General features: G+C 34.8%; 3 protein-coding genes across 9 annotated transcripts in view; all 3 read right to left on the reverse strand.

The window, feature by feature from the left end:
- Nucleotides 1–2,034: 2,034 nt before the first annotated feature.
- On the reverse strand, nucleotides 2,035–9,895 carry LOC120624518 (tissue alpha-L-fucosidase). 5 transcript variants are annotated; one of them, XM_039891111.1, is made up of 8 exons: nucleotides 9,062–9,094; nucleotides 8,513–8,777; nucleotides 7,893–8,031; nucleotides 6,653–7,119; nucleotides 6,049–6,189; nucleotides 4,253–4,611; nucleotides 3,497–3,604; nucleotides 2,036–3,311 (listed from the first exon to the last, which is right to left on the reverse strand). In XM_039891111.1, exons 1-7 carry the CDS (start codon nucleotides 9,077–9,079, stop codon nucleotides 3,509–3,511), a joined length of 1,485 nt encoding a protein of 494 aa, XP_039747045.1. In that variant the 5' UTR covers nucleotides 9,080–9,094; the 3' UTR covers nucleotides 2,036–3,311; nucleotides 3,497–3,508. The 5 variants fall into 5 exon arrangements, with proteins under 5 accessions (XP_039747044.1, XP_039747045.1, XP_039747048.1 ...); XM_039891110.1 differs by having other exon boundaries at nucleotides 2,035–3,604; XM_039891114.1 differs by lacking the exon at nucleotides 9,062–9,094 and adding an exon at nucleotides 9,851–9,895 and having other exon boundaries at nucleotides 2,036–3,604.
- A 583-nt stretch (nucleotides 9,896–10,478) lies between these two features.
- Nucleotides 10,479–13,801, reverse strand: LOC120624637. Of its 2 annotated transcripts, XM_039891293.1 has the most exons (3): nucleotides 13,314–13,801; nucleotides 12,185–12,455; nucleotides 10,479–11,636 (listed from the first exon to the last, which is right to left on the reverse strand). In XM_039891293.1, exons 1-3 carry the CDS (start codon nucleotides 13,644–13,646, stop codon nucleotides 11,632–11,634), a joined length of 609 nt encoding a protein of 202 aa, XP_039747227.1. In that variant the 5' UTR covers nucleotides 13,647–13,801; the 3' UTR covers nucleotides 10,479–11,631. The 2 variants fall into 2 exon arrangements, with proteins under 2 accessions (XP_039747227.1, XP_039747225.1); XM_039891291.1 differs by having other exon boundaries at nucleotides 10,479–12,455.
- Nucleotides 13,802–14,226: 425 nt separating this feature from the next.
- LOC120624761 (polycomb group protein Pc) overlaps nucleotides 14,227–17,221 on the reverse strand; it is a 34,835-nt gene continuing 31,840 nt past the window's right edge. For both annotated transcript variants that reach the window (XM_039891474.1, XM_039891476.1), the window contains exon 3: nucleotides 14,227–16,596. In XM_039891474.1, the coding sequence (XP_039747408.1) occupies nucleotides 15,826–16,596 (771 nt within the window). In that variant the 3' untranslated portion in view covers nucleotides 14,227–15,825. The remainder of the gene's footprint in view (nucleotides 16,597–17,221) is intronic.

The raw sequence follows: 17,221 nt of genomic DNA on the forward strand, positions 1-17,221 counted from the left end.
ATTAAAATATCATATGGAATTACTATATCCTACGTTAAATACGATGTTAAGCTTCAATCCATAGAGGAATGTACCAAAAAATTATATAATATATTATACTTATATTTTCGTATGCTTCGTATTTTGATAACAATGAAATGTAAGTTAGTGTTGACGTTGTTAATTGCTAAGTTTGAAATCTGCACCATACTCAGCAGAAACAGTAATATGCTATGTAATAAATCTGCAGTTATTCTCAATTTTATACCAAAATTCAGGATTTGGAACTTTGGTAATAAAACTCCGCTTGTTCAGCGTTTGGCTCCATTGCCTTAGTATCGGTGGGTTCTTTGATGGAATCCTAGCGGTGCCGATTTAGATATTTCAGGGTCGGTTCGTACCTTTCTGGTGAAAGGCGATAATATCGCACAGTTATCAAACATTAAACAAATGTATTTACATTGGTCATAAGCAGTGGCATGCATAGAGGATATGCACAGGATATGCAGATTATAAAGAATAATAAAATCTCCAGTACGAGTTGTAAAATTATAGAAGGATATTCATTGTAAGAGTTATATAAAGCCTACCTTTAAGTATTTATAACGCGTACTGGAGATTTTCTGCATTTTATATACTAATCTGCATACCCTGTGCATACCCTATATGCACGTCACTGGTCATAAGAACTGCCTTGTACTTTGCAGGTGACAATTGATTAGTTTAAGTGTCAAATGTAAACAGAATCAAAAAGTCCATTTACACCCTGATTTCACCAGACACTTTGCATTTGCTTCAAAGTGTACCTAAACCAGGAAAAGACAAAGACGGAACAACTTTATATCTTGAGATATACCTATGTAAAAAGAACTTGGCCAAAGTTGACTTTGGGATTAATACAAAGTCTGTACTGGTAATTATATCTTCTAATATCAGCTATATTATCGATAATATAACTTAAAAAAAAAGATATGTATAACAAAACAAAGTTTTGTAAATTTATGCGATATAAGTGAAGCTTTTAAATTTTTAGGTGCACCTTAAAATTTAAGCGCAACTTAAAATATGACCTTAAAATTATTTCAGACCCTCACCAAATCAAACATGATGCTAAATCATAACATAAGTCTGTTTTGTAAATTCCAACCTTAGTACGTGAAGGCATAGTCTAAAAGTTCTGAGGAAACTATGATGTCGTTCTTATGAAAAGGCGACTCATTTTGCTAAACTGAGTTTCAGACTCAGTGCATAGTCTGAGATTTTCTTCCTACGTTAAATTATTCTATCCAGTGAACCTTAAGTACGATTTTTAAGGTATCGCAAGAGCGCCATCTATTGACAATACTGGCGTCGAGTAGTCAATCTACGATTGGTTCGAAGTTGATAGTAGCGCCCTCTTTCGCACTTATAATATTGGTACGGACTACCTATTCTTTATTTGTGTGAGCAATATTTTTTTTTATTAATACTAGCTATATATTATATAAACGGTAGTTAACTTACACCAGATAGAATAAGTTAACAAGACGTAGGCAGAAAATCCCACATTTGGCAACGTTTCTTTCGAAGGAAACTGTAAACGGATAAAAACGATTCAGACACGCGGTAGAACAACTTTACAGATGCAAGATTAGTTTGAAACTAAGTTTTGGCAAAACGTAAAAAAAATTGACGTCGTTCGAGCGCCAGTATGACGTTCAATAGAATTGTATCTAAGTAAATGTCTCAAATCTATAATTCTGTCAGTCTTGATGTGGCTTTTGTATGTTATTTACTCTAAGGTCTGTCTAGATATGGTTTAAGTCTTGTATATGAACTTTAATAAAACCCTTTTTGTTTAATGTTAAATATCATTTTATTTCCTTTGGTAAATCATTCACATTGTATTATTCAAAACTTAATAATTTATCTTTTATATTCTAGAAAATTAACAATTATTGTACACATTAATTAAACTAATGTGCTAATGGACGTTGGGGTTCCAAGGTGCTGGAATGGCGACCCCGCACAGGTAAACGCAGCGTTGGTCGGCCCCAACGAGGTGGACAGACGACAGCAAACGAGTCGCTGGGAGCCGCTGGAAACAAGCGGCCCAGGACCGTGGATTTTGGAACTCTCTACAAAAGACCTGTGTCGTAGCTGTGGACGTCGATCGGTTGAAGTGATGAGGATTTCAGTTTGAAACATTAAAAGGACGACTAAGGCTACATTCACACAGGATTATATTGTAGGTTTTTTGCTGAATAAATCTTGAAAAATCTCTTCAATTTTTTCTTAGAAATTTATATAAGGCTTTAACTATTGTCAGTTTTTGCTACATCTTATAAAACAATGGCTCCCAACGCACGGTCATCATTATTGTCATTACAAATATTGATTCATATATTAACAATCATATACTATTTCATATACTATCAACACTTCAATTCTTGTAAACACCTCGCGGTCACACACATCCATTATTATTATATGGAGATTATTGACAATAATATTGATGTGTGTGCGGGTAGCCGATGTCAATAATTTGGATGCTACATCGCAATCGATCGAATCGGAACTGAATTTTACAGTGTTTTATCGGCCGGAATTAATAATCTAATCCAAAATCTTAAGATGGTAGACTCTTTCCTATAGATACGGAGAATATTACTGGATTAAATCTGTAATCTAAAGATTTTGGATTCGATTTTTTGTTTTGCGCGGTAAAAGACCAGTCAAAGCTACCACATCAATCGATCCATGACTGTCGGATGGTACCTAAGACATTTATCTTAAAAAAAATATTCGAACCGAAAAATCTGTGTAGGAACCTTTACACGCAGTCTCGCAAACACTATGGACGATACTACAATGTTATATGTTGTTAAGCGTTACTTAAAGCATCGTACTCAATTATTTAGCAACGGTATCTCGAAATCGATTAAATTCTACTATATAACGTATTAAAACTTCGTGTTTGATTGACATGTTTTAATAAAGTTTCGGATCCACAGCCACAGAATTAAGAGATTACAGAAACCGCGTACATGACAAATATTGAAGCAACTAACTTAGTAGTAGAGTTTCTTGAACTGGCGGTTAATTACTTCCTTAAATTTAACAGTAAACAGTAATTATTTTACTAATGCTCTAAAAGTGTACCATTAAATAGGGAAAATGAGAACATTTTGTGATGTAGCAATATTCTGCGGGTGTGAAGACAAACGTGCGCGGGATGTTGTCACTTTTTTGGGCACACTGCACTTCATGCAATAATGGCTGAATGAGGGTTCTGTATGTTCTTTATTCTATGCCCACAACGATGATATAATTTCTTCGAAATACCTGCAAAACTAAATGATAGATAGTGACAGCCCTTACATCAAATTATCGCCTCATATCTCTATATAACTGTACATATAATATACAAATTCTAATAATTGTACGTGGTTACACTATTAACCGCCCCCCAATGTCATAAAAAAATTCCTTTTATTTTCTTCCGTGAAAAGGACTTGCGAAAGAATTTGTGACGTACCTTGCCCGTTAATTATTTTTGTGTAAATTTCAGTGTCCAAGCGTGTTTCGATTCGACTATAGCTTTATCGGGTAACGGTATGAGGGCAACACCCGAGGAGATCTTCCACTGAAAAATAATAATTAATGTTTCATCACATTTACACAGGGTCGATTCTTGATATCGATGTCAAGACAAAATGCATTTTATGACGTAAATTGTTATATATCTCTTCATGCAAGGACTGACAATTTCTACGTCACAAATTAAGATAAGAGTTTTACTGTCATACAGTAGAAATCTCAACTGTGGTTGAATGCAATTTAGATACAGAACCGAAGAGATTAGAAATAATACAAAATAATAATAATAATCTCACTGTCACTGATGAAGCTTTCCTCATCAGACGAGAGTTGTGTCCCCATTATCTCGTCAATAGAAAAAATACGAGTAACGGGTAGAGATGACTATCTCGTTGTGCGCATGCTAGCCTTACTGAGAGACTTTAGAAATTATAAATTCCGAAAGTACCACCGCCAGGAATTGAACCCGGAACGTTGCATATAAAAGACCACAGCCGCACAAAGGAGGTCGACAAACTTGGCTTGAAGGTTGCTTACCCAGCGCAATCGGTTGATATGTGCTGTCGCAATTACGACACTCGACAACTAAGTTATACGTACACTGCATTTATTTGCAAATCAAAAATTATCTCTATTCAAACAATAAATAGGTAGCAATACCCACTTCAAATACCACTTGACCCAAATGACTTACGTTCAAGGTTCCTTCATTGCCAAGCAACTGGACTTTATAAGTGCCCGTGTGTAGATACGGCGCAATATCGCGCAATTTCAGCATATTGTCTCTCGGCCAGTGGAGGAATACCGCGTACACTGATGTTATTACGTCAGACGGTTTAGGACGCGACGTAGGGCGTTCAGCGTCATACTCTTGTTTAGTGCACGTGTACCAAACATTCGCGTTGTATGTATCGTTTTGATGAATCCACGGTGAAGAACCGTATATCGCTTCGCCGTTTATCAACAGCCAGCGGCCAAGAGTCAGTAGTCGTTCTTGGAATATCGGCGCGATTGTGCCTTCCTTAGTTGGTCCTATATTTATTAGAGCGTTGCCTGAAACAACGAGTTTCTCCATTCACTGACACCCATTTAAATTAAGGCTAAAACTCTATGGTTTCTACCCTTTTAGCTGTCCATTTGACATGGTCAGTCATTGGATTCAAGCAATAAATTAAGTTCAGTATTTATAAAAATCATAGATTATTTTGAAATATCTATGTCTAGGTGACCATAGTCGTAATGAATGCACGATAGAGGTGTAATTGAAATAGAAGAAATTGGTTGATTTCGCTTAAAAAATTAATGGGCCTAAATGTAAATCAATTGGATGAAGTTAAACGAAACAGATCCAACCATCACTATCCAGAAATATTAATAAGAAGCCACTAGAAATGTGTACGCGTCACCTTGTCGCCGGGAACGAGACTCTGAGCACTCTTATTTTAAAAAAGCATTAGGTGAATATAGCGACCTTATTGTAATTGATTTAAACTACATTGCCACTTACGATCTAAAACTTGTCTACGCCTTTGTGAAAAAAAGAAATGTATGATTCTGAATGTACTCAGAATACTTAAAGTTTTATATAGCATTTCCCAGTGTCTTGTTAATAATATTTCTATGTGTCCAACCAATACTGAGGTACTTTTGAGACATTTAGGGTCTTACAAATAAACTTATCATAATGTTGTAATACAAAACAAACAAGCACTGCATTGCGACGTTACGCCACATTAATTTCAAAGACTCTCGAATGTAAATAAATTTGGGTAAGATCCTTATCGTTTAATAACATCCAATTATTGTCAGTTAATGTCCTCGTTAGATACCAACAAAAATGACGACTATTTATTACGTAGGTACAGTAACATATGGAACAAATTAAGTCTATCGGTAAATAGGCGTTACAATTTTGTGATAAAGCTGCGGTCATTGATCTTATTTTTGACATCACCCAAATTGTACTTTGATTGTTTATGATATTGATATTCATTTATTTTGCAAGAAACATCTATTTATAGGTATAGCTTGTTTTTCTTGAGTATTAATTTTTTGTGGGTTGTTTGCGAGTCTTCAATTAATTTGAATACGCGTTTTACAAGAAATACTTGCGAAAAATGTTATCTAGATAAGGATACATAGACTGGGTTGGTGGAGTCTACCCATCCCCGCTTGGTCAGTGTGAAAACCTTGGAGGTGGAAGATAAATGTTGAAAATTTGTGGGAAAGAGATCCATTAATAGATGACAAATGGGTTTTATTTGAGTTTAAATCGCGAAATCTCAAATAATAAAATTAAAATAGCAAATAAAGATCAACTCACTCAAATTTACATAAATCAAAACCCCAAAAATAAATTCAGATTTACCACGCTATAGCACTACTATTTAGCTTTTAGTATTCCTACAAACCCTTATAGAACTTTTACAACATTGTACTCTTATCGTTAACTCTTCAGTACTATTATGGATATGTTTTAGATGAACTTACCTCCACAGCTCACAGTTGATACCACTTCTTTCAGCAACTGATCAATGGAGAGTATTTCGTGCAATGCCATATTCCTTCTATAGCCCCACGACTTTGAGTCGAGCGTGAAAGCGTTCTCCCATTTATGATTCTGCAGTTTACCTAATGTTTATAAAAATAATGATGTACGAAAAGTAAAATTTTTGTACACAAATCGGTAGACTCAAATTATTGTTAGCTTTAAACCATTGTACTACTCTATATACCTTAACTATGGTAAGGTTAGTCAACGATGTAAATGAGGAACAGAAAAGGTCTTAATATAAGTCCCTGGGGGACCCCTATTTTTACAGCTGACATTACTCAGCTTGCTGTCCCCTTTTTGAACTATCGTTTTAATATCAATAAATCTGGTATCGGGTAATCTATAAACCCAGCGGTGTAGTTGCAATGATTCATGTTGAGTACAATTTCACACAAGTCCCAAAAAACAAGTATTGTAATTTGAGTAAGAGTGATTAAAGAAAGGACAAAAAAATAAAAATATAACAATTAAATCTTATACTGAGCTTAATGCAGATACAAAATCAATTAAAAATTATAAAAAATATCCAAATAAACTTACCAGGATTATATCTATCTGCACAGTTATAAAAGTCACCATGATGGCAAGGGATACCAATACCCCATCTATCGTTGACAACTATTTCATCTTTAACTGGACTCTCATTGTACAACCAAGCAAGCAAATCGGTTGAATTCCAATATGCATCAAAGGCTTCCCAATCACCATCCGACCATATCACAGAGGGCTCATAATCATGAACAATCTGTTTAAGATCAGGCCACAACTTTGTCATTGGATAGTTTTTAGTTAGATATAAGTTTTTTTTGTCTTCTAAGTAAATGGGGTTGAACCATTCATATAGAGAATGGTAAACACCGAATTTTAAGTTGTTCTTTCTTACAGCTTGCGCTATTTCACCGACTAAGTCACGCTTTGGTCCAACTTCCATTGCATTCCAACTAAATGAGCGCCTTGATGGGAATAGTGTGTAACCATCATGATGTTTGCTTGTTAGGATGATATACCTGAAAAATATTAATCAACATCATTATTAGTACCCATATTTACATGCTGATATTATTACTAGAAGGGTGTAGAACCTTCACTGCTCTACTAATATCTAGGTTTGGCAGGTGCTACATCTTTTTAAATATTATGATAAGGTTTTTAAAATGTATTTCGGAGAATATCTTAAACAATACTCTCCTATATCAAAATAAAACATTGAACTCCTTTAGTAATGCTTTTTAGAACTGGCTTTAATATCAGACTGAGTCATAATTAAGTAAGGCCAGAAACAACTTGTAGTATATCAAATATATAATCAGTAACATGAAATATGTTTTGGGGAGAATATATATTTTTAAGAAAAATTAACAATGTTAAACTTTGTTTACAAACTTTGACCAAAGGGTAAACTGGCACTTGACCCTAAAACCTTTTAGTTCACCCTTTTTTTTTTATGAATTTCATTCTTTTTTATGAATTTAATTAGCCAGAATAAATTTTGAATGACAGTTTGTAATTGAATTGACAATATTGATTTCAAGTGGTGTTAAATTTACAATGACAACAATTTTATGGTTCGCTGGTATTACTTACAAATAATAAGGGTTAAAAACTATTTCTTACTTACAAAATAATTTCTAATTTTGCCCTTAATTTAATAAATAATAAATAATAAAACAATATTCTTTAAACCCATTCTATAATATTACAATGTTATATGAAATGTTTATTAGCTTTCTTTCAGCAGCCAGAACTTTTTATATAGTTGTAATATTCATTGTATACCTACTTTGCTCCAGCTTTATAAAATAATGAAGCCCAAGCATCTGCATCAAAGAACTCTGCAGTGAACATTGGTGCAAAGTCTTGATATGTGAACCCTGGAGGATAGTTTTTGTTCATAAACTCTATCGACTTGTTGTCACCAGCTAGAACATAAAATGACAATACATCAATTCCTTAGATGAACACAAGTTGTGTTATTAAGTACCTACAAAAGACCTTGGTGCAGCAGTGGATTGTTTGAGTTGTTCTATGGTCGAGAAGATGATGTGTTTATCACATTCTGTGCCACAGGAGTCCCAGCTTTTCATTAGATTCACAAGGCAAAAAGCATGCTATGTGGATAGGAAGGTACTAACTTTTTCCAGAGATTAGAAGTTTTCATTGAGTTGTCAAAGTCAAACCCTGCTTACTGCCATTGCTTTAAACCAGCATTATTTTAATATTATTTAAAAATTTAGTGTCTAAATATAATCCTCATTTTAAGGATAGCTTCTGATGTGGCCCAGCAAAGCAACCGTCAGCACTCAGGGTTACGAGCTAGATTATAACCCCCATATGTGCCTGACTGTATTGTATTTTCAAGGATTAACGCGCTACGTAAAACCAAGCACCTATTCTACTTACATTTCCAGTTGCTCCAGAACCATTCAGATCCGAAACTCGGCACAGAATAAACTCCCCAGTGCATGAATATACCAATTTTTGCCTTATCGTACCATTCTGGTAAAGGGCGAGTATCCAAGTCCTTCCAGTCTGGAGCATAGGGTTTACCCACATGTTCAGCTATATTACTTTCCACTACCTTGTAATCCACATTTAATTTAGCGTCAGTCGTGTAAATAACGAAAAAAAGAAACAAGAGTCTCATTGTCACCAGAGAAGTATTTTCCTAAAAGCAAATATCTTTAAAATTATCTTATTTTTTAAAATATTATAAAAACAAAAATGCAAAAATATTTTAATTATAATAGGTCAAATAATAGCAGTTCTAATGTTTCTGTAACTTCTAAATTGCACCCTGTTAAGAAAAATGCTCTGTATTTACATATTTATTTTAATTTGACCGCCACTCGCCAGTAAAAACCCGCAGATTAAATATTATACCACAGATTACAGAAAAGTAAACCGAGACTGAGCCTGAACTCTGAAATTATAATTGCAACCACGCCTTACGAATCTGCAAACGAACATTTCAAATAGACGCCAATTCTGTTGTACACAAATCTCTAAACTAAATTGACTGGTCTAAAAGTAGATCTTATAACATAAATAAGTACGATACTTTTAAATAATTATGACAGTTAGACGTCGCGAAGTTAAGGAGTTCTGCAGGTATGGTACGGCTATCATCAAGGACATTTCGGGAAAATCGATTATGTATCGATTTTATCGAAACAAAAAAAAATGTCATCTTGCGAAGGCCAATGACCTACCGACCCCTAATCATTATCACATCAAATACTAACACTTAATTGTACACCATATATAAAGCAATAAAAAACACAATTGAAAGAAAGAAATTAAAGGTACAATAGGCGGCCTTATCGCCGCTAATCATACACTATTAATTTTGAAAATTTAGATAAATCTTTAAAGAAGGAAAATAATCTTGATATGTGATAAAAGGTACCTACTAAATCTACCTATTTGTAATTACAAGCAAATTAAATTGTAGTAGCGAAATTCAGCGACCGATTTAAATAATTACTTAATTTTTTAGTATGTAAGCGATACATACAAATAAAAAACTACAATTTTACCGGGATTCCCGTTGGGGATACAGATTCAATGTTTCTTAGTATGTCTAGTGAATAGCAGCAATCGAAAAGGCCGCCTTTGCGCATATTTAAATATACCTAACTATAATTTACCTTTTATTTTCCTACGACCAAAAGAACTTGCACCGTCTTTTGTACTTAATAGCTTTGCAAAAAACAAATTAACTATTTTTATTAAACTTACTGCCTTTTATCTCTAACGAATAGCAGACTAACAGCGGTGGCGGTTACCGAACAAGCACTAACTGATATAAATGTAGGATTACGTCAATATTAACCGTTAAATTATCTACTGCCTATTAAAATATTGACCGCAAATAATACTATCGTAAATATTTACAATATTAGAGTAATATTTCAGGACTCTTTCTGGTGCAGTGTTGTTTATAGTGATTTTAATATATTTTACCTTTAACTAATTATTCAGTTTGTAGATTTAAAATGTACCAAAATCCAGAAATATTGAAGTATTTATCTGCCTCAACCGCCAAGAAGTATGGAGGATATAACACAAAGGAGTTTCCAATAGGGGAGTTTGTTACTGATCGCCTACCTCCACGGAAAAACGTAACCAGAGGAATCCTGTCTTTCAAGTTCAAAAAGTACTGAATTTTTCAGCTGCTTACAAATCCTAAAAACTTACCCTGTGTAAGTTTAATCATTGTTTTTATTTCTTAATAAGGATAGGTAGGAAATTTTATTTTTTTATCGCCCGGGGAAACATTTAATATATATCTACTCTATGGTTCTGGAGTTGTGGCATATTTAGCTAAGAGGCATCATCAAGAAGTTTAAATGAATTACACCACAGATATTATGTTTGCTTGTTTAATTTATTAAGAACATATTTTAAGACAATTACTAAGGTACACTGTTTGACATACATTACTGTTGAAGTTATAATGTTACGACAACAAAAATTGTTGAACGACACCACAATTTTAAATCCATAATTATGTATTCATTCATTCTCAGCCTACTGATGACTAAGCATAGAAGTTTATGGCATAGACCCACCCAGCTCTGATGCAGCTTGATGGGCAATTGGGTGGATAATTTTTACACAGTGTTATTAAATCATCATCTATCAATCATCTACAGCAAAAGGGGAGTTCCCTTTAGCTGTAGATGAAGATAGCATACTTAAACTTATGTTAATACTTATTTATAATTTAAACATCACTTTTGTTACCAACTGCTTGTATTATAAAAATAACATGCAAGATTAAACTATTGCTATAATATGTCACATTATGGGCAATCTGGTCACTTACCAAGACTTATCATTATTGAGACCTTTGCTGTTGACTAGATACTATTAATTTATTACCTTCAAACATATCAACTCACACCTACTCAACTCAAATAAGAGCTTTAAAATTCAATCTTTATATAAATGTATAATAATAATAATAAAGCTGGAGTTTGTTTTTTTGTTTGAACATGCTTATCTCTGGAACTATCAGATGGATAAACAAAAGTTGATAGCTCAATTCCTCAGGAAGGTTTAAGGGTAATTGATAACATGCTAAGGCTCTTTGTAACCAAACAAACATAGTGATAGCCAGGTAATTCGACGCGCTGGTGGGGTAGGTACATTGTTTATAAACTTTGTTTCTTGATGCTCTTGTCGAGGCGGTTAAAGTAGCTCTAATTGCGAAAATTCAACTAATTATGGTAACTTTGCTTTACATTATTATTATGGGTGCAGCCCTTATCATTATGTGACATGTTTTAAAAATTTTACACAATTACCTTGTCTCTGGAAAGCATTAATAGAAAACACCTTTGTTATATTTTATACCCACTTGATCATCATCAATATCGTTATCATATCAAGCCACTACCAGCCGTCTACACTTGTCTCCTCCCCTATTAGACAATAGTTTATTTAGGCTGTAGTGCATCAACTTTTGTTGTAAAGAACTTCAGGCATGAAGATTGACTTATTATGTTTTCCTTCACCTACACTGTAAGTGATATTTTAATTGGTTAAAACGCACATACTCGTAACTTAGAAAGAAGCATGTTGGAATTTAAACTCTGACTTCTTAAAGTGAAATCCAAAGTCTCAACCTATCACTGCTCACTGGCTATGGTTATATAGTATAACCATAAATATCCAATATATTGACAAACTTACATCAAAAAGTAAAGTTACAAATAAAATGTTAACAATTATATGGAATTTTGTAATGCACTGTTTTTTGTATATTATAAGTCTATTAATTTCTAATATAACTGTCACTTTTGTCCACTTCCACACTGGGAAGTGGCTGACACTGCTATTGTTCATCAACTTTGAATGTTGAGTAGTGGCATGCACCGTTAATGATTATTTCACTGATCCCTGAAGTAGGTGTTGCTTGAGACGTTGCTAATGTTTCTATAGGTATAGTACTCATTACTGGAGTTGTATAAAGTTTCCCATTGTGAATAGTTGTATGTGGCTGTGTTGATGGTGTATAAACTGTGCATGTATGTGCAGTTTGCTCTACTCTTGGCTCATTTATCATACCCATTTTAACTTCAAATATAATGTCTTGTATTTTCTTCTTTGCCACAAGTAAGTTCTTTTCTCCTTTTAAAGACCTTAATTCATTGGCAACATATTCTCCAAATACTGAAAACTCATCCCTGTTTACAGATGTTGCTGGGTAAACAATTTCAGGTTTATAAGAGTGTAGCAAATCAGTCCGAGCTATTTTAGATGGTGGTGAGAGATTGTCAAGTTTACAGACTGAGTTCTCTGTTGGTTGCAAAGTGATGTTAATTTCCGGATGGTCCTCCTGAAATAAGTAATCATTGTTTGTTAATACATGATTAATTATTACTATTAAAAGTAGAATAAGTGTTCATTCAATATAATTAAATTATATAAATTAAACAAAACTAATAGGTTATAGATAGATTAAGATGCCCCTGACTCATTAATATATTTCACACATCTCAAGGCAAATCTCTAAAATATTGGCATATTGGATTGTACCTACTTTGGCTACAAACAAACCTAAATAACTGAATGGACAGGTCTGAAAGAGGTGTTTTACTAGTTTTCCTGATACCACTATTTAACGAAACATATATTTAACATCAGTGAGCCAGCCTATCTATCGGAATTGTCTAATCCCAAATAATCTCTTTTAAAGTCAAAACTTTTATGCAAATATGTCTAAGTACTGGAGGCTATTGATAATATGCACATTCTTACATACAATGGGGGAACAAGTTTGATCCCTGACATGAACCACAAATTAACAAAGTTTATGTGCAATTTAAGCCATTAATCACTTTTAAGGAAACCGGCAGTCTGAGAGTTCTCTATAATGTTCCCAAAGGTTGGAGCAGTCCACCAATCCGCATTTTGCCATCGTGGTGGACTATAACATTCTAAACTCTTCCATTCTGAAAGGAGACCCGTCTCCTAGTGGGCCAGTATAGGTTGATAATATTGACATACTTACAAACCACTATGAGATGTGATGCTTAGTTGAATTTTCAGTAAATGGTGCTACACTTTCCAATTTAAAACTATAGGTTGCAATGCACTGGAAGGAATCGATCGTACTGAAAAGAAGTCTACTACGACACGGCAGTTCTGTATAATACTCCAGCTAATATTTCGGGGATTCTATTTGCCAACTTACCGATTGTAAAACTCTATATGGTTTATTAGAGTCCTTCATAAAGTGTAGATATTCGTACGCGTACCAATTGCTAATGTAGCTTTCATTCGGGCCCTCGCTATTAGCCCGTACTTCACGAGCAGACTCCCTGTTGTATTGTGTTCTAAGATGCTGTATTTTCTTGGTAGCATCAGACACTGATATGTTCAGTAGGTCAGCTATTCCGCGCAGCTCCTCCTTACGTTTCTGTTTGTCCCTGCGGGTATCGCACAGGGACGGATTCCATAAATTTGCATTCAGCTGCAATAATTCGATTAGTTTCAAAGTTTTGTCTTTCGACCACTCCATTAACATTTCACGAATCGCTCAACCAATCAGAAACATAAACAGTGGATTTTCAGTAATACTGGAACTAGCATTTGACGACTTTGACGATCAATCGTTAGATCGTTTGCTAAACTAAACGCACTCTCCGATAGGAACAACGCCGCCTTGACGCCATATTTTAAAATGCCCGACGCGCCGATTGATTAGTTGCGCGAGCGATCCAGTGTTGCCACAGTAGGTGGAGTGTGAACATTCGGATTTCAGATTTTTTTAAAGAAGTAAATTGTAATAACGGATAATATGCATCAAAAATTGACCGCCATCTATTTGCACATATAAAAAAATTATAATTTTACGGTTTCCATACTAATAATGTGGCTGTAATATGACGCAGTGGTATTTTGGAGAAGTCTCGGGTTCTATCCAGAGAAATTTGGGAACTTATAATTTCTGAACTTTCTCTGGTCCGCTGGGAAGCTTCGCCTGTGGCTAGTTACCACCCAACTAACAAAGGAGTGCCGTGGAGTGATTTAGTTATTAATTCTTACCATGATCAGTCCTTTAGGCTTTTTTGAATTTAACCTTAAATTTTGAAATAAAAAACGTATTATCTAATTCATTCTCATTTATTTACAGACTACAATGTGTGAGGCCTATCACATTATAAAACGAGTGCTTTATTATCATAAAATATTTACACTATTTACATGTCACTATAGAAATGCACTATTCAACTCATAAATACCTAAAATAAAACAATTTCATAACTTCTAATCACAAACTCATACAGTAATATTCAATAAATAAATATTAGGTAGGTATGTATATATAATTTTTTTATGCTTTGAACTTTGAATACAGCGTTAAATGCGTTTTCGTAATATTTTGAGTGGTTATTTTTTATTTTTAAAACAATAGTGGATATAAAATAATAGCATAAGTAAAGAATTGTAGGCCACCTGCGAAGTTTGATACAGACATCTATATCATAGACTCAATAAAATTGTTTTACTTAACGTACATAAATTAAAAACTTAAAAATAAGAGTTCACGCCTCCACTTGTTACTAAATAAGAGGAACCAAATAATAGGTAGATATAACAATAGAAATTAAAGAACACATTCTTTTATTCATCGATAATATTTGTAAGTGGTTACCAAATTATTTTTAATAGATTCATCGCATGATTTCACCCATTAAAGTTTTGTTGGATTGACATCTTAAATTATGGTAACCCTAAAACAAATATTTCGCTAAAATAATTCCTATATACAAACAAAACAATTAGTTCATTTTATAAACCAACAATTATTCTGTATTTTTTATCATAGTTAAATTAAAAGGATTTTCACTCTGTCATAATATTATGTCCTAGAAATTAAAAATATTGTCGCTGAATTAATTTAAACCATTTACATCAGGATCATTGACAATTTTCACAATATAAATAACCTAAAAATACATCACAAGGTGTAATTGGAACATTAAAATGTAGTTCACATAAATAACAACAACAAAAATAAAACAAGGTTCTATACGGAATAAACATAATATAAGGTACAATAATAATTAATTATTATTTATTTACAGTTCCCTAAATTTACTCTCAACAAAAATCACTAGAGATTCGTTTAATAATTTCAAAATATCAATTTTAGAAGGATTGACATCAAATATACTACAGTCGGTATGAAACAAATATGATATTTAAAGAATTTTGATGTGTTACTGTTTGAAGAGTTGCTATTGTGATAATAAATTAGAAATTAAGCTGATATTAGTCATAATTATTATAACATATCTTATAAAAGTCAATTATATGAAAGCAGTAGAGCCATTAAACTATTGTACATTCATAAAGTAGTAGATGTACTGGGAGGTACAATAACCAGTCAGTCAATATCATTATTATCAATAATTTAACAAATAATAGACATTATATTTTTAACAATTGACAATAGTTTGTCTATTTGTTTACAAATTGGTGGTCGTATCGCCTTGAGTTTACTGTGGAAAGTCCAAACTTTTCGCATCAATCGTCCGTTTTTCTGATCCTTATTTAGGCACACAAAAGGTAAGGAATCGGTCTCACTTCGACGGTAAGTCTACGCATCAACAGCTCATGTAACAACTAAATAAATACTAGCTACCTACGCCTGTACAATGTCTATGATAAAAATTTGTACGAGAATTCGAAACTATAATTTACGTTATGTCAAGCGGTCGGTGCTCACGCGCTCTGAAGAATCCCTTTTCAGTGCGACACTCTCTGATGGTGACTGTTTGGAGGTTAACTGTGACGTCTGTTATGAAGATTTGGTCAGCGACCGGTGATCGCGCCATCCAGTATGCTGCCCCTCGTCGGGGAGGGGGAGGAGGTGGGTTCGGAGTGGCGATGGGTGCCTCACCCCAAGAGTCTTCATCTTCGGCTGGTGGGGCAGGTGGTGGGGGCCGTGCACCTTTCGGTTCGGCGGGCGCTGTTGCTGTAGGTTGAGAATCGGTTCGCCTTTCTCTTTCCGGAGGAGTATGGGCGTCTGCTTCCTCCGGGGAATGCGGGGCTCGTCTAGGTCCCGTTCTCGGTGCGGCGGCTTCGGCTGCAGGGGAAGCTGGCACTGGGGCACCACCCGGGGGCGCTGCCGGTGGTGGGGGTTGGGCATGCGTTCTTCCACCGTTCACTTTTGTGGAGTCGTGTCGCTTGGCTGGCGGACTCATTGTAATCGTGACGCCTATCTTGCCCGATTCCCTCGATAGCACTTCTGCCTTGCGTTTCCCGGGCGCGGGATGACGCTCCTCGGAGCCGCTGCGCGCTCGCTCGACGGGCGAGTGGTCTCGTTCCCTCTTGCGCCCCTGTCTTCTTATTTCCTCGCCTTTTTCGAAGCTCTGAATGAGCCGCGGGTCGAGAATGTTCTCCTCCGGCTCCCAAGTGTTGTGTTTCGGCTTCCAGCCTTTCCATTTCACGTAGTACTCCACTTTGCTCTGGAATAAAGAAAGACCGAGGTTATTTAGGTAAAAGTAGGCGTAACGACGCGGGCGCGCGGGTGCGCTAACGTGGCGTGACTGGCCGGTGGCGTGCACCGTACCAAGGGTTGCACGTAGCCTCGCTGATTATATTCGCGATTCCCACATTTTGAACGGGTTAAAACTTTAATGCTGTTAATTCAACTTGCTGACTTTGATAAGTTATGCAGTCGAGTATTTTGACTGTTAAATATATTTATAGGAGACTAGTTTTTGTCCCCGAATACGTTTGCGTGAAAATAGAGGTGTATTTTCCTGTGGTATTTATATTCTCTGACCCCTGAACCACTAAAACGCAATAAAATAGGTATGTGAAAAACCAAAACCAATCTATCCCTAGGGATTCAAAGTGGCCTATAGGCTTTTCTAGACTATAATAGATCTCTATTTTAAATTTCATACAGATCCAACAGCTGTTCTGGCGGTTCTAAGTAACAAACATACATCCAAACTTTTGCATTTATAATATTTGTATATTTAGATAGGATAGGCTTTGTGTATTATATAGTACTTAGTAGATATTGTATAAATGACAAGATACCTACTTATTTGTTATTAGTGTAGATTGCGTAATTTGAATAGA

This window comes from Pararge aegeria, chromosome 6 (genome assembly GCF_905163445.1).
Source record: "Pararge aegeria chromosome 6, ilParAegt1.1, whole genome shotgun sequence".
Taxonomy (NCBI): domain Eukaryota; kingdom Metazoa; phylum Arthropoda; class Insecta; order Lepidoptera; family Nymphalidae; genus Pararge; species Pararge aegeria.

Bases quoted from the DNA above. Each gene is read 5' to 3' on its own strand.
- LOC120624637 (XM_039891291.1), bottom strand. From the start codon at position 13,646: ATGTTAATGGAGTGGTCGAAAGACAAAACTTTGAAACTAATCGAATTA. The intron at 12,456-13,313 runs GTAAGTTGGCAA...TACTTATTTCAG, and splicing joins CATATAGAGTTTTACAATCG to GAGGACCATCCGGAAATTAA.
- LOC120624518 (XM_039891110.1), bottom strand. The intron at 7,120-7,892 runs GTAGGTATACAA...AATATTTTTCAG, and splicing joins TTTTATAAAGCTGGAGCAAA to GTATATCATCCTAACAAGCA. The intron at 6,190-6,652 runs GTAAGTTTATTT...TATAAACATTAG, and splicing joins TGCAGATAGATATAATCCTG to GTAAACTGCAGAATCATAAA.